The sequence below is a fragment of the Gobio gobio genome (genome assembly GCF_949357685.1).
Source record: "Gobio gobio genome assembly, chromosome: 22".
Lineage (NCBI taxonomy): Eukaryota > Metazoa > Chordata > Actinopteri > Cypriniformes > Gobionidae > Gobio > Gobio gobio.
In genome coordinates this window covers 34235554-34256584 of record NC_137118.1, presented here as the reverse complement: position 1 = coordinate 34256584, position 21031 = coordinate 34235554, and the positions used below count along the sequence as shown (strand labels likewise).

At 39.3% G+C, this 21031-nt stretch overlaps 1 protein-coding gene across 4 annotated transcripts in view; it reads right to left on the bottom strand.

The window, feature by feature from the left end:
- Positions 1-21031, bottom strand: part of ksr1a (kinase suppressor of ras 1a) — a 56721-nt gene that overhangs the window by 20003 nt on the left and 15687 nt on the right. For all 4 annotated transcript variants that reach the window (XM_079805425.1, XM_079805426.1, XM_079805424.1 and 1 more), the window contains exons 2-10: positions 17751-17891; positions 15233-15380; positions 10473-10935; positions 8829-9004; positions 3159-3228; positions 2967-3050; positions 583-644; positions 390-499; positions 46-214 (exon numbers count right to left, since the gene is read on the bottom strand). In XM_079805425.1, coding sequence (XP_079661551.1) covers positions 46-214; positions 390-499; positions 583-644; positions 2967-3050; positions 3159-3228; positions 8829-9004; positions 10473-10935; positions 15233-15380; positions 17751-17891 — 1423 coding nt within the window. The remainder of the gene's footprint in view (positions 1-45; positions 215-389; positions 500-582; positions 645-2966; positions 3051-3158; positions 3229-8828; positions 9005-10472; positions 10936-15232; positions 15381-17750; positions 17892-21031) is intronic.

The window sequence follows — 21031 nt, the reverse complement described above, 5'->3', positions numbered from 1 at the left end:
TTAATGTATTAGTTTATTGCAGTTTCAGTGTTTACAGCTGCTTACCTGGAAAGTGGAAGCGGTTGTCACGGTGACCCTTTGGGGAAGGGTTTGGGGGCGGGGTTACACTGGGAGGGTTGCTCTGCTGGAAGGGGGCAGGAGAGGAAGGCGTAGAGGAAGTGGTGGAGGACGGATTACTGCTGGAGTCCAGTTGATTCAGCACCGGCGGTTGATCCTGCCAGAAAGAAAACAACTGCTTTTAATGCTCTATTACAAGAAAAACTGATGAAGACTCTGGCTAAGTTCGGTATGGAATTTATGGAATGAGTTTACAGTATACTGCATGCGATTTTAAAAAAGTATGTGATGTTGTTTGCTGGTACGTCATTCTGTCACACAGGAATCAGTACCTTCTTTGTTATTGCCTTCGGTAGGGTCCCGAACTGAGGCGCTTCGGGTGGACGGTCCACGGGGTTGTTGATGTCTGAGGGTACAGACTCAGTCCTACGAATCTTTGTGACTGAGAGACACACATGAAATTGTTAGAAAAACATGTCTGTCATGACTGATATTCTTATATCTGAGCATCAAAGATAGACTTACTGGGCAGGAAGGAGATTCTGCAGGATGGAGCTTCTTTAGTGCATTTGTTGTGACACTTTAACCTACAAGTAGAAAGATGACACATGAGTGTGTGATATTTACATTTACATTCGATTCATGAGTGTGGTTTCCTTGGGTGAATCTCACAAAACATATCAATGAACATATCAAAAACTGAATTAACTTAACTTCAAAATAATAATGGTAATTGTAAAGAATTACATAATATATAATACTTTACAATATATTGTATTATAATTGTAAAGCATGTAGTATTTATACAATAATGGTAGTTTTTACAGTGGCACTTTACAATAAGGTCTTATTTGTCAACATTAGTTAATGTATTAACTAACAATAACAATGAGCAATCCATTTATTACTGTGAATAATTACTTAGTTAATAAAAATACAGTTGTTCATTGATTGTTCATGTTAGTTCACAGTGCATTAATTAACGTTAACAAATACAACTTTTGATTTTAATAATGCATTTAGAAAATTTTGAAATGAACATTAACTAAGATTAATAAATGCTGTAGAAGTGTAGTTCATTCTTAGTTCTTGTTAATTACTATTTTATTACTATTACTTTTTATTATACTGAATTTAATTTATGCTGCTTTTAATAAAAACAAGTCATTGCATTCAGACAGGATGATTTTCATTACTGTACAGTAAATATAATTATATTTATTGCACTACTTTAATGTGAATTTAGTTATGATTTTTTTAAATTGTCATTAAAGTCACCATGAAATCAAAGTGGACAATTGTTATTTTTTATGGAATATTGCAGTATTTATTATAAATGATTTATCAGGGCACATTATTATTATTTTTCATTAATGTGCTCTTGTAATCTTTAATCAAAATAACTTGCAGCTCATCTCTTCTCTTTTCTGATGAAGCGTTTACTGGCGCGAGGGCGGGGCAACCTGTCACTCATATGAGATCGACCAATAGCAAACCACAACCATCCAATCAATTTCCAAATGTTTGTTGTTCGAGAATCCGTTTCACTTTCATATACATCACAATAAGAAAGAAAAGACTATCGCTTCTAGGGCTGTAATCTCCCAGTCGATTAGTCGATTATTAGTCGATACGTTCTGGCTCGACCAAAATTCTGATTGGTCGATATTTTGCCGCGTTCATTTCATTAGTTTTGCTGCGTTCATTTCATCAGTTTTGCCGCGCCGCGTTCATTTCATCAGGTGGAAAGTACTAATTGCTAATGGGGGTGTTTTGAGAGCACCCCTGTTTCACAGGTAACAGTCTGCCTTCAGAACACCCCCATTGTTTTCACTTCTTTTGGATTAGCCCAACCCACTGGCGAAGAGAAGTCTCTCGCGGGTCCTTTGTTTTTCATTCCCGCTGGCTCAAACGCACACCCATTGCGGTAAACTTGAGGAACGCCCATCAACATACACATGAGGGGAAGCGTCACAACACCGGTGGATCTGTACTGTCAGTTTTGCCGCGTTCATTTTATCAGTTTTGCTGCGTTCATTTCATCAGTTTTGCCGCGCCGCGTTCATTTTCATCAGGTGGAAAGCACTAATTGCTAATGGGGGTGTTTTCAGAGCACCCCTGTTTCACAGGTAACAGACTGTCTTCAGAACACCCCCTTGTTTTCACTTATTTTGGATTAGCCCAACCCACTGGAGAAGAGAGACAGATTGAAGAAGGCTAGTTTTCTTGTATATTATTTATTTAATTGTGAGAGCGTTTTTTCTGCTCTTGATCTGGCTTGTTTAATAAATATTCCTTTTTTATTAAAGTGGACGTGCCTTTTGTGTTTAAGAGTAAAAGCTTTAAGTTAATAGTCTATTCGTTTTTTCAGCCGCGAAGCTGAGCTCCTATGTTTGAGCTGCACAGAGCGGCTGAAATTATACTGTCTGTCAGTTATTATAATACATACAAAAACAATTGTCTAAATTATGTTGCATATTCCTCAAAAGTTCTTGTGATGATATCTAGTTGACAACACATAGTACTATATTCTCGGAAGTCATAGGCTATGATATTGCGCAGGTGCACGTGATGCAACGCTGTCAGAGCCTCATTTCAGTGCAAAATAATCAGCTCAAAAACGATTTAATATTCTGCAAATAGCCTACTAGTTTTTTATGTTTATTTATAATTAATTTAGGCAGACAACAAGGCTACCAAGTACTGCGCACAGTGCGCAGCTTATTCATTTAACGTTTTTTTTCCTAACGTCATTTTAGTCGATTTTTAGTCGAAAATTTCAGGACTTTCAGGACAAGATTTTCTTTGGTTGATTACAGCCCTAATCGCTTCATGGCGACGTATAAAAAACCCCAATTATTATTGCATTATTTTTAATGCAAAATAAATTAGTACTTGTCTTTACTCACCTGCAGTGTTTACATTTCACCCCAAAGATCATGTTTTTCTGGCACACTTGACATGTCTGGGAGAGCCAAGACTTTGTAGAGAACCTATAAACATAAAAACAAACATCTTTGTGTCTCCAGGACATAATTCTACAATAATTTCCATTCTGAGAGTTTTTGATTGGTGACTTAAGCCCACAGGGGTATGATTACCTATGAGTGACAGCCAGACCGATGTCTCTCCGCAGGGCCTGAGGTGAATTGCGGTGGACAGTGACATTATCTAGAGAGAAACGGAACAGACAGAGACAGTTTGAATGAGAGACTTTAATTTGATTAAGTATTTCTAAACAATATGGTTTAAGGGCCTGTTTCAGGGTATATACAGAACTTCTTAATTTGAATTTAATACCTTTTACTACCTTTTTAATACCAGCGCGACTTCACGCTGCAACTATAGTAGCGTAAATTAAATATCTTTCCAAATGGAATAACATATTGCATCACAATGTAACGAGGTCATTATAACTTAACATCAACTGCCCACAGAGATGAGAATAGAAATAAAGACAGAAGAGGAAGGAGACATCATCTTCATAGTTCGTGCAGTGTACAGAGGGAAACGAAAGCAATTTTCACGCCGCAATAAAGATTTTTTTTCTTTTTCGTTTTAACCCTCTGGTCCTCTTCGGTCAAAAATGACCGAAAACTTTTACGTTTTGAAATGTTTCATTTTTTTGCCTTATCGTAATGGGATGACACTTGGTGACTTTTGTTGCATTAGCTATGTGAACACACAAAAAAAAAAAATCAAGGAGATGATTCGGATATGTTAAAGGGTCGTAAAAAAAATTGTCACACTTGTCTCCTTCGCAGTCAAAAAAGACAGACTTAGGAAATTAATGGGAAATACGCAAAAATACGAAAACTCAGAGAAACTTTTGGTGGTACAAACTACAAATCAGCCACTGTGCAGACAAAAAGTGCACAGCAATGAAGGGGTGACACTCTAAAATGTCAAGAGTGCAAATTAGACACCCACACTCCCGCACACACACATAGAAATGAACAGGTAAGACTGCAGCAGCACATTTTGAGAATTTGCTAAATAAAATCAATAAATGAAAAAAAACCAAAAGTGACTCTCTCGCTCAAATGCACTCTCACTTTAAAAAAAAATGGATTTTAAAGGCCTGCACTCTATTGTAATGTTAAATGTTGCATTTTTGAAAAAAAAAACTAAAAATTCAATATTAATTCTAATGGAAAAAATTGCTCATTAAAATTGTATAATTATTGCATAGTACCATAGAATCCCTTCAAAATTCTAAATAATTATCAAAAAATTTTATTGAACAAAAATATATTACATTGGTTTTCCTGAAGAAAAAAAGAGTGACATTTTAAGGCTTCGGTCACTTTTGACCGCGAAGGAGACGAGTGTGACCCCTAAACGAAGAGGACCAGAAGGTTAAATCATGAAGGCCAGTCAGTGGACATCACACAAAAACGCAATGTGCGCGAGAGTCGGTGAAGTCTCAAACCTAGTCAATTATTCACTACAGAAAGTGAAAGTAAAATCTTTCGGCGCATATTCTCACAGAGACAAGAGATATCTCTTTATTTATATAAATCTGCTTTAATGCTGATAACGTATAGCCTATAACTGTCTGAATTTATATTCTTAATATTTCTCTCGTGGCCCATATTGTGAAACAAATTAGAAGAGAAGTATAGGCCCATTTCGTGTTAAACAAATTGTTGAAATATGTTGAAATAAAGCTGCTCTTACTTTCTGATAATACTGATATTATTGTAGTGTTCTGACATATTATAGACTGATAATCATTTTAATTATAGGCCTATAATTCCTTGTTTAATTGGGCAAAATGTATTTAAATAATGAGGAGCAAGCTAATCTATCTATTCTTTTATTATGCAGCGTGTCGGTTATCCATTAATGCATTATGAAATTATCACGTGGGCAAATTAAATGTAATATCAATTTAATAATAAAAGTAGGCCTACCCTAATAATAATAATAATCATTTATATACATAAATTGTAAATGCTAAATCCTCTTGATATCGATAGCTGATGCATTTGATAGGCTATCTCTCTATTATAGGTTTTTCCACATATTTCACTCGTACAGTGAGCAGACGAGTCGCGATAGACGATCCGAGCCATGGTGTGAGCGCATAAACCGTGAGCTTTGGCTTTACATCGCATGCGATCGACCCGTACAGCGTGAGTAGATAACCTTGCTGAAATCAGTGCACAGTGTATGCCCAGCTTTAAGCAACTTGCATATTTCAAAACAGCTCTTCAATGCCATCGTTCAAATTGAAAGAGTCGTGTTTAGTTGCAAGGTCTAAACACCTCAGCTCGCAATGTAGTGGTGGTGATAGGGCATAGCGTCTGCTGTCTGTCACGCACCTGTTGATGATGCTGCTAGGACTAACGTTAGGCTACTGCTGACTGCAGTGGTTTGAATCAGGAGAGCAGTCGGGGTTGAGGGCTATGCAGTGGAGGTTGAGGTCGTTGATGCATCCGTAGCGCAGAACATTGATATGGGAAGCTGCTCGCTACGTCCGCGCATCTTGGTGGCTATTTGATTAACTTACATATGCGATTTGACGCCATTCACACCCACCCAAGTTATTGTCTTCTTGCAGACGTGGCAATAAGCCTCGCGGCTGTTGCAAACTACTGGCCTAAGCCAGTCTTTAAATCGTGAGTCCTCCAGCCAGAGGTCCGAGAACTTGCATTTCCCCATGCTTTAAAGGGGTGGTAAACCACGATTTCACTATTCTAACTTTAGCTAACGTGTAATGTTGCTGCTTGAGCATAAACAACATCTGCAAAGTTACAACGTTCAAAGTTTAAAGCAAAGGGAGATATTTGCTTTTAAAGAAATCAGTTTCTAAGAACTACAGCAAACGGCCAGCAGGCGACTACACACATTCCTCCAGGGTTGGTGACATCAACAGGCTCAATATTTACATAAACCCCTCCTCCGAGAATATTAAATAAGGGGGGGTGAGGCCATTTTGTCTCGCGGCGCTGTTGTGGTATAGTTAGGCTGGAGTGTTGTTGCCGCGATGCCAAGGAAACGCTGTTATTTTCATCCGGATTGCAGGTCTGGGGTACTTGCTCTGTTCAGCCTTCCTTGGGACGGGGGTGCGTTGCAGAGCGTTTAACATACAGCATGTTATATGCACGTGTGTTTGAGTCAGCGGGGAATCAGGCGCGCGCAGGGCTCCCTGCAGCACATCTAACAGAGGAAAACATCCACCGTCTTCGCGATTTCAATGCCAAATTTGCACAACGTCAGCTGCGTGAAAAAAACACTGCCGGTGCGTGGATGCACGACGCGCGCGCTGCACATTTCACGGAGGACAACACAAACTTCCACAAACTTCGCGAGTTCAATACAGGATATGCACAACGGCTTGTCCTGAAAGCTGGATTTACAAACAGAAGCTGTTTACGGGCCACAACCTGTAAGTCTGATTTATTTTTCATCGATGTGTTTTCCTGTAATAGGTTGTAGCAAGGAAGTAAACAGATGACAACGCTGTTCTGCAAACCAGTCTGTTAAATGCTCATTCATACTTAACGTTATCCGACGAACACCTAACGTTACAAACACTAACGTTAAAATCTCAACAGCGAACCTGACATTAGTGTAAATGATTCTTTGATTAGAGCTTTTATGTATTGTTTATCTACAGGCATGCTAAACATGGTTCTGTGTGTGATTTGGCTAACTTACTAGTTAAAGCCAGTGCTTAGTGTTCGTTTTGGGTTAGTTCTTGCGACAGATATTTGGCTATAATCGTTCTAAAAATACAAAAGTTAAAGTGCCATTCAGTAGCGATCATTATAGATCCGCAGTCTTTACTCTTGAGGACTGAACAGGTTCTGCTCGATCATCTTCACTCAAATGTTCTGGGTCTGATTCGGGCTCATATGGTTTTATTGACGCCGTTGTTTCTAATACTGACCAAAGCACAGTCTACCGGTAAAGGTAAGGGGCGTGACGTTTCCGACAAACGTGCACTAGGCGGTTAGCGAATCACAACACACTGGGCCAGCTAACCAATCAGAGCCCACTGCGTATTTTTGAGGGACTGGCTTCATACAACCCGGAAAGCATCAGACCGTTTTACATGGAGGGACAGAGCAGTGTAGAATAAAGGTCAAATATATGAAAAATAAGGCAATTTTTTTTAAAACGAAGCATGAACACATGTTACAGTGCACCCCACAAACACAGAAAAGCCTTCAAAAGAATGTGTTTTACCACCCCTTTAATTACTGAATGGAAGCGAGCTCGCGTACATGTTTGGCAGCAAGCCAGCCAGCGCGCGCGCGAACGAACACCACCTCACATGATATCGCGCAGGTCCTACTCTCAACATATAAATAAATCCACGCGAATTTGAGAAAAAAAGGCCTGTACTTAACACAAATTGAAAATGTATCTAAAAAAAAATTTGGCTCTAAAAATTTAATACCTCGTCAGATGACGTTTACTACTTTTTACTACTTTTTAATGGCCTTAATTTTGGCTAATTTAATTTACTACCTTTTACAACCCCGCGGACACCCTGTGTTTACACCTGGCCTAAAATGCGTTTTGGGAAATCGGATCACAAGTGGACGAGGGAGACACATACCCGTTTACAACGGGTGTTTTAATTCATCTCTTTTGTTCACTTTCAAACAATTCTGTCCTGATTTATTCGAGGGGAGGGTCTATGGGTGGGTAAATGTATGGTTTTTTCAGATATTTTGATCTAATGGACAAAATAAGCTCCTGCAATTTACATATGAACGTGTCCGGAGACGATGGAAAAACAGAGACTCAGCTTTCGTTTTTGCTCTGACAGCCGCAAAACCATGCCGAACGCTTTGAGTGTGTATTAGAAATCAGGAATGTTAGAGAGAGAACATGTGTTTGGTAAATTTTTTGTCTTCCAACCAAACTTGGGTCTCCAGCCAACAAAGTTTAAATCCTGTCTGACTAAAGCGTAAAGCTTGATACATACTCTGCAAGAACAACGAAATTTGTTTGTTTTCTCGAGGTGGCAAAAACAAGAAGAAAATTTGTTCTGGCCAGGACATTCCATACTTCACGAGAAAAGCAAGTGCCGTTTCTCCGCATTAACCCCGGCCACTTTAAATTTCTGACCAATCACACAATAGTTCTCTGACACCCACAAGAAAAAAGTTCTGCTCAGATGATGTGTCGAGAACAAGCTGCGAGAACTCCCAGCGAGAACTTTTCTCTCTAGTATGTAATAGCCTTAATGCGTTTCCAATAATGTTAGGCGGAGAGTCTTTTGCAGCTATTTGAACACATTCGACAACATGAGCGTTTACACTACAAAAGCAATCCAGTTGAATGCATTATAGACTACCTCAGGAAGTGGAAAAGCTCAAAACGTTTTAGCCCCCATTTACACCTGTATTTAGTGTCGTCCACTTGCGATCCGATCGACCAAAACGCATCTTAATACCAGGTGTAAACAGGGCTTTAGACATAACAACCGCCAGATATACTAGACCTCAAACACAACAAACACTCGTCTAGACTCAGCAGCAAACGCTCAGTAAACAGCTGTGCTTTTACAAAGTGCTGCTGGTGAATCATTTACTCCGCTCCCTGAAAACCGCCAGTGATCGCAGGAGTATTTGAGTGTGTAGAGCAGGTGAGAGCTTCCTCTTCACTCTGAGAGGTTGAACTGTGACCTCAGTCTGATCAGCATTCAGCAGGCACTTCACTGCAGTCTGGTCTATTTGAATTGAAGATCTTCTCCTCAGTCAAGGACTATACATGTGTCTGAAATGCTGTAATTGTGCTGTTGAACTCACTCCTCAGACCGCTGTGCTCTTCCTGTAGTGTGGGAGTACCAGGCAAGGTGTATGGGGCCGTGGCGGGTGCCGTCCCAGGGGTCCGTACAGAGAGAGTGGGTGAGCGTGATGGAGAGTCCTCACAACTGTTTCCATTAATTTGGACATTCAGAAACAGCTTGTTCTTCTTCACACACCTAAGAACAACAAAAGTCAGTGTGACAAAGTGACCGAGCAATATACTGCCCAGACCGATTAATAAACCGATTAATTATATTATATTATTAGCAGTTTAGAAATTGTTGTTTCCGTGTATGCTGGACACTTGCTGGCTGATTTCCATTACATATGTTACATGTACTTACCATAGTAATAAGAGTAAATTATCCAGAATTACACACAACTAACCCTAAACCAAACCCTAATCCTACCCTAACCCTATAGTAAGTACATGTTTTTAATGAATATTACTCAGTACTTAAATATATAATAACACTGTAACAATGACACCGTAAAATAAAGTGTAGCCCTATGTAGTAAAATTTGTATAATAATTAATTATATTAATATAAAACACATTATTATAAAAATTAATTAATGTAATAGTTTATAAAGAAATTCATATGTAAGCATATTTTAATTCATTTAAATTTAAATTGGTCTAATACTAATGACTTATTTCCAGCTTTTAGCACAAGCATTCAGATCAAAAGGTTTTTAAGATCATTTAAGACATTTTAGTCAAGTGTGTCCAAAATTTTGACTAATATATTGAACTCTAAATATCAGAATCAGCTGTTGAAACACCCATATTGGGCAAACACTAACAAAAATTGTATGAAACATTTGTGAAATAGATTGTCTTTATTCTATGGTCATATTGTTGGCGCAAGTGGTCATGACATAATCACAGATTGCTATTAGTCACTGCACAGAAACATGCATGACTCATGAAAAATAATAATAACAGTAAAATAATTCTAGTGATTTAACCCTGCAAAGTCTGACATGAAATAAGAGCCTGAAAAATCCCATTTATTTTTTGTTAAATATCATATTGGATAATTTATTTGTGGCTCGTACAGTTCAATATAGGACAATATGGAGCTCAACACCTCAATTTTATGCCAAAATGGAGCAAAAATATGCAATTTGGTGGGGCAGTTGATGATATTTATATGGCCAAAAAGATGAAATTCTGATAGCTTGTAATGTAAACCAGTGAGATCTTTATAACAGTATAAGAGACTACTAACATAAAATGCATATAAATATAAGTACTCACTCTATATCTGCCAATAGTATGTCTTAGGAAGATGATATTTCAATCTGTAGTTTTATGATCAAAGCTCTGTAGTTTTTATTGTGCAATACAAAACTTTTAATGCAATACAATTCGATGATGATTGAGAGATGTACAAACAAACATTCCTTAAAAGCCTGATGCATCATATTTGATTTTAACATGATTTTGTTCTAAAAATGATGTATGAAAATCAAGTAAACCAAGGTTTAGATCATATTTTAAAGGCCTTAGAAATGTGAGCGTCAAATATATGATACAGTAGGCTTTATTGTGTTAAATACTTTTACAAAGTACATGTGATGTCCCTATTTGTAATATGTCAGTGTTTGTACTCTGTGGTTCATTTTCTCATGACCTACTTGTTTGTGGGCGTGTCTTCGATGCGGTGGCCGAGCTGACTCTCGTGGCTCTTGCTGCGGGTCATCGAGATGTTGGGGAGGAGGTGCAAAACTTTGCGGGACGGAGGAGGAGGGGTGCAAGGAGGCTTGAGGCGGTGTCTCCTCCGTGAGGGGGGAGTTATGGGCGGGGTCGAGGTGTGTCCGGTGAGTCTGACAGGCCGGGAGGTGTAATACGGGCTGGGATCGGTCAGACTCTCCGCGTAACCGTGGTAGATGTGAGCCTCGCCGGCTGACAGGATGTAGCGGGGGTATGGGCAGGTGGTGAGGGGCGTGGAGGGTGTGGTCGGGGGTCGGGCCAGAGGGGAAGGGCTGTGGGGTCGCATGGAACCTCCTAGTAATGGAATCTGATCTGCTGTAGTCAAACCACCACTGTCCCGCCTCATGGGCTCGGAGAACCAACAGCCGCTGTCCTCTTTGAACTCCCCTATGGGTAAAAAAAATGACAGTCAATTCAGAGGAAATCTATTAGTGAGATTAGGGCTGCACGATATGTCGAAATAAAATAAATATTTTGACATGGCTTAGAGCAATTTTGAAATCATGCAGATTTCGATTTAATTAAATAAATATATGCATTACCGACTCATCCACATACATCCAGCCAAATGATACAATGCCGGAACACAACTTTCACTCTGAAACTGAGTATGCATCCATTGACTGGTAACCCATCAAAATAAAAGCTCAAAGTTTACTTTACTGAATTGGTTAAAGGGGTGGTAAACCACGATTTCACTATTCTAACTTTAGCTAACGTGTAATGTTGCTGCTTGAGCATAAACAACATCTGCAAAGTTACAACGTTCAAAGTTTAAAGCAAAGGGAGAACTAAGAACTACAGCAAACGGCCAGTAGGCGACTACACACATTCCTCCAGGGTTGGTGACATCACCAGGCTCAATATTTACATAAACCCCTCCTCCGAGAATATTAAATAAGGGGGGGTGAGGCCATTTTGTATCGCGGCGCTGTTGTGGTATAACGTTAGTTAGGCTGGAGTGTTGTTGCCGCGATGCCGAGGAAACGCTGTTATTTTCATCCGGTCTTCCAACCCGGTCTGGGGTACTTGCTCTGTTCAGCCTTCATAGGGACGGGGGTGCGTTGCAGAGCGTTTAACATAAAACATGTTATATGCACGTGTGTTTGAGTCAGCGGGGAATCAGGCGGGCGCAGGGCTCCCTGCAGCACATCCACGGAGGAGAACATCCACCGTCTTCGCGATTTCAATGCCAGATTTGCACAACGTCAGCTGCGTGAAAAAAACACTGCCGGTGCGTGGATGCATGACGCGCGTGCTGCACATTTCACGGAGGACAACACAAACTTCCACAAACTTCGCGAGTTCAATACAGAATATGCACAACGGCTAGTCCTGAAAGCTGGATTTACAAACAGAAGCTGTTCACGGGCCACAACCTGTAAGTCTGATTTATATTTCATCGATGTGTTTTCCTGTAATAGGTTGTAGCAAGGAAGTAAACAGATGACAACGCTGTTCTGCAAACCAGTCTGTTAAATGCTCATTCATACTTAACGTTATCCGACGAACACCTAACGTTACAAACACTAACGTTAAAATCTCAACAGCGAACCTGGCATTAGTGTAAATGATTCTTTGATTAGAGCTTTTATTTATTGTTTATCTACAGGCATGCTAAACATGGTTCTGTGTGTGATTTGGCTAACTTACTAGTTAAAGCCAGTGCTTAGTGTTTGTTTTGGGTTAGTTCTTGTGACAGATATTTGGCTATAATCGTTCTAAAAATACTAAAGTTAAAGTGCCATTCAGTAGCGATCATTATAGATCCGCAGTCTTTACTCTTGAGGACTGAACAGGTTCTGCTCGATCATCTTCACTCAAATGTTCTGGGTCTGATTCGGGCTCAGATTGGTGTGGTTTTATTGACGCCGTTGTTTCTAACACTGACCAAAGCACAGCCTCCGGTGAAGGGAAGGGGCGTGACGTTTCCGACAAACGTGCACTAGGCGTTTAGCGAATCACAACACACTGGGCCAGCTAACCAATCTGAGCCCATTGCGTATTTTTGAGGGACTGGCTTCATACAACCCGGAAAGCATCAGACCGTTTTACAAGGAGGGACAGAGCAGTGTAGAATAAAGGTCAAATATATGAAAAATAAGGCTTTTTTTTTTTTAAAACGAAGCATGAACACATGTTACAGTGCACCCCACAAACACAGTCAAGCCTTCAAAAGAATGTGTTTTACCACCCCTTTAAAAACTGTGGGAATGTGCCCTATGCAAACTCAAGTGGAGATATATACATTTTAAACTCTGTTCACTTTTCAGCCCTAAAAATTGTTAAATTATTTTTACTGTGCACTCCCCAACAAAATCAACCCACTCATTCTAGAATGATTAATTCTTTCCAAATATAGCTATTCAAGTAATTTGGTAAACATTCCTGTATTTTTCATATTTTAGTTTTTAGTATATTAATATATAGTATATACAGTATTTATTATAAATGCTTTATCTGTGCATATATATATATATATATATATATATATATATATATATATATATATATATATATATATATATATATATATATATATATATATATATATATATATATATATATATATATATATATATATATATATATATATATATATATATATATATATATATATATATATATATATATATATATATATATATATATATTTATTTATTTTAAATCATGTGCCCTCATATTCTATAATCAAAATAACTTCCCCTCCATCTAGGGTGGCCATACGTCCAGATTTTGGCCAGACAGTCTGGATTTTAACCCCCCTGTCTCATTTGTCCTCCTTTTTGGAGTTGCGCTGAATCTGCCTAAAAAACCCTGCTATAGAATCTTTATTGGGACGCAGCAGAATAGCGTCTAATGCCGTAATATCTCTGGTCAAACAAATGATTGGCTGAAAGCCGTGTCAAATAAATATCTGATATATCGTTGGTTAAAAGCGTAAACAAGTCTCCACATCCACGTGATGGCTACGTCATATCATAACGTTAACATGCCGAAACCTCAGACCTCATTTAATCCGGAATGGACAAAAGAACACTAATTTATATCAAAAAAGCAGTATAGACGCTTTTCATAGATTTTGCACTCTGTGTCGCTGTGAAATGTCCATCGATGTTTTCTGGCACTGTGCCAGATTATTTGTTTATTTATGCATTTCTTTTATTTCCAGAAGAAATGCTTTCAGGCACTGTGCACTTTGCAAGACAGGTTCCTCTCAGTGGTCAGTTTTTGAAACAAACATCACAATATCTTGAATAAATACAAATACTGTGAACAAACACTTTTTTGTCTCTTCTGTTACACATAAGTCTATGTCATATCGTAGATCAAATTTGTCTAGCAATGAATAGAGAATAGAGGCTATTTCAGAATCACTGCATCATGATACCATCGATATAATGGACAAAATTGTATTGTAGTTGCAAGTACACCAGAGTCCTATATGCAATTATTCTTGCCTCACTAAATGCCGCAAAGTGTCCTCCGTTATGGAAATGGCCACCCTACCTCCCTCTTCCAGCTCATCTCTTCTCTTTTCTGTTGATGTGTTTACTGGTGCGAGGGCGGGGCAACCTGTCACTCACATGAGATCGACCAATAGCAAACCACAACTATCCAATCAATTCCCGATTGGACAAAATCAAGTACTGCCATACATTTTTTCTTGTTCGAGAAGACATATAATAAACGTCACAACCTCGAATAAACGTCACAATAGACAAAGGCGAGGTTGGGTGGGTGGAGTCAATGATTTTCTCTGAGGTATCAATAAATAAATAAAAAAAATTATAATAATAGTTTTTATTTGTATTTGTCTTCTTATCATTTTAGTGTAGAATGAGAAAAGCTGTTTGTTGTTAGGATGACAAAAAGTTTTAAAAGTTAAATTTTTAGGCTGTTCTGCCTCAGCAATCTAAATGCGCTTGTCAGTCGCCAATGTCAAGATGATTGTCAAAAATCCTTGAATTATTTAATTCCTTTATTATTTAATAATAACCCCCCGTAACTGGCGTGACGTATCACTAGAACATAGAGTAAGCGTTTTGAACTGTGAGAGGCGTTACACTTTCTGTGTAAGTTGAATACGGAACGCGGTCTGGCAGAAGCTAGATATTGTAGTTTAGAAAGTTTTAAATATGGATATTTTTCTTACAAAACCCCATCAATTCACTTCACAATGACTTTATTAAGGGCCTGGAGCCATGTAGAGTACGTTTATGATGGATGGATGTGCTTTTTTGAGCTTCAAACTCAATGGACCACATCACTGCCATTTTAAACCTTGGAAGCATCAGGATATTTATTAATATAACTCCGATTGTGTTCATTAGAAAGAAGAAAGTCATATACGCCTAGGATGACTTGAAGGTGAGTAAAGCTTGGTATATACTTGGTACATAAATTTGTTAGTTTTCTCGAGGTGGCAAGAACAAGAACAAAGTTCGTTCTGGCCAGTACATTCCATACTTCATGAGAAAAGCAGGTGCCAAACATCTCCGTTTCTCCGCATTAGCCCCGCCCACTTTAAAATTCTGACCAATCACACAATAGTTCTCAGACACCCACAAGAACAAGCTGCGAGAACTCCCAAACCAGGGCTCCGAGAACTTTTTTCTCTGTTCTTGCGGAGTATGTAGCGGCCTTAAATCATGGGGTAATTTTCATTTTAAAGTGAACCCACCTGACTCAGAGGCACTCTTTAAACAGTTGAGGGCCGCACACAGCCTGGTGCACTCCTCTGAACTGGAGCCCAGCCGTCTCATGGTTTCCTTCACCTGACTGCCGGGCATCTGCAGCAGACCATCCAATGACAGCTTCACGTTCACTGCCTGAAGAGAGCGTGAGGGAGAGAATGACAGTGAGTCCTGTCTGCAATGTGAAGAAAAACACTCTTAAAGCAATCAGCAAGATGCTGACATGATCCTAACAGACAGATGGTTATTCAACAGGTGATTCAGGGTCACATACACCACGCACTCGCAGTTTATTCTCTTGTGAATAAAGCTCTCCGCCTCTTCAAACTCCCAGGACACATGACCGCTTAGACTAATTAATCTGAGTGCCTAACTACAAACCTGTGTGATTGATTTGAAGTGAGAGACTCCTGAGACTTGACTGATATTAATATCATATTAGCCCAGAATTACTCACACAATCATACTGTAAATGTGTGATGAATCTCACAAACTGATATTTTTTGGGGGGCTTTTTGCCATGTTTAATGCCATTCATAATGGAGTGAGCACAGGATATGATGTTGTGGAGAAGGATGATGTGTGATTGTGAAAAAACACAAGCCAGAACGCACTATTGCTAAATGTGTCAGATCATGTATGCTTATTTTTTTTTATTATTATGATTATGAAACTTCTCTAGAATCTGGCCAGTTATGTATGTGACATACAGTATCATACTGCACATATGCAACTGATCTTGATGAGCAGGGGAAAAAAATAGGAAAAGAGGAGAGTTTACTGTTGTCCGTGCGACTGGATGTAATGTAGGAGTAGAGCAGTGTCAGAGAGAGAGAGAGGGAGAGGCTGACTCAGCATGTTGGGTAATTAGAGTTGGTGTATCTTGGGTCTGCTGGGAAAGTGGCTGTGGCCAAACTGCCAAAACACAGCAGATTTTCTAATTCCTCAGCTTTACTCAAAGATATTAAACTACAACGAATAAAAAAAAAAAAACACACACACACACACACACAAAAAAAACTTGCTCAAAAACTTAATCAGGGAACTGATAACGTGTAAGTCGCTTATTCAAAACAAAGGTGTAGCTTGATGACGCTTTGATTTCACAGATCTTTTATCATGCCGCAGACGTCCGCTTCTTCCGCTCATGTGTATGTGGGGAAATGCAGAGCTGTTTTTTCATATTAGATACAGCTGAGTGTGTTGAAAGTTGCGATAATGCTACTCTGTGCTTTTGCTCGGCGGCTACTATGAAACACTTATTGCACACTGTAGTAAGCTAGATCGATATTAGGCATGGTAAAACATGGTACAGTAAATCAAGAAAACAACAGATTTAAACAATAAGACTAACTGTGTTGAGCTATATAACAATGATTAGTTTTCTGTCGATGAATGTATCCAAACAGTTGCTCGCCTGTCTAATAAAACACATAATATATTAAAGCGTCTTTGGTGTTTCCATGGAAATCGAGGGTAACGCGGGTATGATGTCATTGATGCACGGACACGGTTTGTGTCCTGGTTAAAATAGCTTATTTCTCTGGATTTAAACTTTCTTGGAAACATTTGGGATAATGTAAGTACACAAGTCAAAAAAATGTATAACATAGTTTGTGATATTTTTATCCAAAAATCTTACATATTGTGCCTTTAATGAAAATATAAAAATACAAATATATAATAACTTTATACAGTCATAAAACATAAACTTTTTTATTTTTTAAATATCAAAATGTATTTGATTTTGGTGTAAAATGTGATCCAGTCAAATATGACCATTTACTGGCTTTGTGAGAGTCATCTTGTGACATTCATAATTTGAATTTCTGGTAATCAGAAACATACATGATATGTCAAATTATATAAACACACAGTATACATTATTAAAGAACCTGATAGCACCTAATATGGATTTAGCTTTATGTAATTTTTTCGGGAACACTTTACAATAAGGTCTCATTTGTTAACATTAGTTAATGCATCAACTAACATGAACTAACAAAGAGCAATACATTTGTTACCGTATTTATTATTCTTTGTTAATGTTAGTTACAGTAGGTCATTGTTTGTTCATGTTAGTTCACAGTGCATCAACTAACGTTAAGAAATACAACCTTTGATTTGAATAATGTATTAGTAAATGTTGAAATTAACATTAACTAAGATTAATAAATGCTGTAGAAGTATTGCTCATTCTTAGTTCATATTAGCTAAAGTAGTTGCCTCATGTTAACTAAATGAAGCCTTATTGTAAAGTGTTACCTTTTGTTCTTTATACAAAATATAATTTGACATTTTTTTTATTCAGTTTTGGTGTGAAATATAATCCGGACGAATATGACCAGAGAGTCACCTTGTTACATTCTTAAATTGTATTTTTAAGTGTCACATTACCAAAGTCCGGAATATTTACAGGCAAACAATTAAAAACACCTGTTATGAATTTAGCTAAAAAGATAAATAATTATTCCATCCTCTTCAAAACACACAAACACAAGTTACCTCTATGAGCTCAGCTCTGACGTTGATGGTGCGTAACCAGTCCTCCAGCCGTGGGTAGCTGTTCAGGGCCGGCGGCTTTTCTGTGTCTGGCACCTTCTGCTTACACTGCAGCTGTTTACAGATGTACTTCATGAGCTTGACCTGCAGGGGGCGGCAGAGCACAAAGCAGATGAGGGAGGGGCCGGTCAGAGTAGGGGCGGAGCCTAAGAGAGGCCTTTATTGCCTCTGCGGGTTTCACATTCAACCAAAGGACAATTTCACATACAGCTGCGTGAACTCAGATTTTTGAAGACGGACAAATGTTACATCAGCATGATGGATATCACATAGGACACCAAGACATGCAATCAAGTCAATTTAAATGTAATGACAGTCCCTAATGACGTGGGTGTGAAATCTCAAACAAGGCGTGTTCTGTCAGGATGGAAGGTACGTCCATTAATCACAGTCACAGATAAGTCGAAATCAGCACTAATCCACAGCTTTGCATCACTGCAGTGTCTCTCATCAGCCAGATTTCAGCATCAGTCGCACCTGCAAGTCTGATAAATAACAGCATCAGAGCGCATGCAGTTTGAAATCTGAATGGATTTTCTCTCCCTCTCTCTTTTTTGTGCTCCCCTTCAGCAAACAGGGCTGTCAGCTATAAATAACTGTTATTATATGGAAGGGAGCTGCAGCCCTCCTCATGGGGGCGACTGCACTGCTGGCATGGCAACCGAGTGTCATCGGAACACTGCGCTGCGCTGATGGTGGGAGCGTTCTGACATCACAGCTCCACGAGACGAGGAGTTCACACGGAGGCTAAGACGGCAGTCCGTCTCGTCGAACGCGGACGTCGCCGTCTGCTCCCAGTCGCACATGCCGCAGAACGCACCGATATAGGGCTGCAGGATTTTTCCCCATTCCAGACTAGTCGACGAAAGGATATACGGCTGCTACTAGTCGACATTGTAAATACTAGTCATTTATATTTATTTCTCTTTTTTGCACTTTTATGTTTTGCTTTATATTTTTGTTCAAATTACCCTCAGGTCCTACTCGTCCCACTCTACGCGGGACTCTGTGCAGGCCAGTCAAGTTCCTCCACACCAAACTCACTCATCGATGTCTTTATGGACGTTGCTTTGTGCACTGGTGCACAGTCATGTTGGAACAAGAAGGGGCCATCCCCAAACTGTTCCCACAAATTTGGGAGCATGAAATTGTCCAAAATGTCTTGGGTGTGCTGAAGCATTAAGAGTTCCTTTCACTGGAACTAAGGGCCAAGCCCAACCCCTGAAAAACAACCCCACACCATAATCCCCCCTCCGATGCAGTCGGTTAAGTACCGTTCTCCTGGCAACCGGCAAATCCAAACTCGTCCATCGGATTGGAGTCCAGTGGTGACGTGCTTTACACCACTGCATCCGACGCTTTGCATTGCACTTGGTGATGTAAGGCTTGGATGCACCCGCTCGGCCATGGAAACCCATTCCATGAAGCTCTCTACACACTGTTCTTGAGCTAATCTGAAGGCCACACAAAGTTTGGAGGTCTGTATCTATTGACTTCTGTGCACTGTGCGCCATAGCGTGCGCTTCCACTTTGTTATAAACTAAACACTAACAGTTGACTGTAGAATATTTAGTAGTGAGGGAATTTCACAAATGGACTTATTGCATATCACGGTACCACGCTTGAATTCGCTGAGCTCCTGAGAGCGACCCATTCTTTCACAAATGTTTGTAGAAGCAGTCTGCATGCCTAGGTGCTTGATTTTATACACCTGTAGCCATGGAAGTGATTGGAACACCTGAATTCAATGATTTGGAGGGGTGTCCCAATACTTTTGGCAATATTGTGTACATGTATATGTTTTAGGAGCATTCATTTTTTACTTCTTCGGGGGGTTTCTTAGGCTAGTCGGTTACAACATTTCTGTTTAAGCGTTATGGAAATTTGTCTTGGCGCACATTCCTAGTAAGGATCGTTCTGGATAATAAACGCAGTGGGGAACGCTCCCAAATCTTGCACAAACAAACTGCACTGGCTAACGCAGGATGAATTTTCCAGCTCGGTGCAGAATGCTGACCCACTTCAAATTCACCAATGCACTCCAAAAAAACCACACCTATTCCCTCAATCTCCCTGTATACAGCTTCCTGGATGGGCCGCACAGACACCTCAGCAGAACAGAAGCGCTGATGACGCAGTGAGACAGAAAGAAGGGAAGGGGGTAAAATAGTGGGAGAGAGAGAGAGAGAGAGAGAGAGAGAGAGGGTAGGGTGAGAGGAGGGCTCACCTGCTGTGACAGTTCAGGTCAGCGGCTCACTGACGCACAGAGGCCCGTTACCATGAGGCCGACGGCCATAAAACGAGTCATCCTTTCACACTTCCCCCTCCACCGCCCCCCATCCCACTGCTGCTGCCTGCAATCACTGCTTTAATGAGAACAGCACGCTTATGCATGCATTAAACAGACACACTTAATCCCTCTATCATCATTACCAGATACACCAACAAATGCATATAGAATAAATAAATTGATCCCTGCATAATCAAACTGATTATTGCCTATGTTCAAACTGACCTCTGCATACTAATCTCCACTGATCTCAAAATCATATTCAAATTGAATGCTATAGATTTAATTTGCTCCCTCACACACTACATGTGCAAACTGATCCGCACATACTAAAACTCATCTTTATATTATACTTAAAATAATCCCCACTGCATACTCAAACTTATCCTTTCACTTAATCACTATATACTGATCCTTATATGTGACCCTGGACCACAAAACCAGTTATAAGTTTTTTTTTTGAGAGATTACTAAAATAAGCTTTCCATTGATGTATGTTTTATTAGGATAGGACAATATATGGCCGAGATACAACTATTTGAAAATCTGGAATCTGAGGATGCAAAAAATCTAAATATTGAAAAAAAAAAAAAGATTTCCTTTAAAGTTTTTGATATATTTACGATAGAACATTTACAAAATATCTTCATGGAACATGATCTTTACTTAATATCCTAATGATTTTTGGCATAAAAGCTAAATCGATAATTTTGACCCATACAATGTATTGTTTGCTATTGCCACAAATATACCCGTGCAACTTATGACTGGATTTGGGGTCCAGACTCCAGGGTCACATCACATATACTTAAAATGATGCCCACACATACTTAAATGGATCCTTGCATACTCAAGACTGATCACTTTACAGGGGCCAGTTGTTCAAAAGTTATCTGATCGGATTTCGGCTATCGGATTGGATCAAATCTTTCAA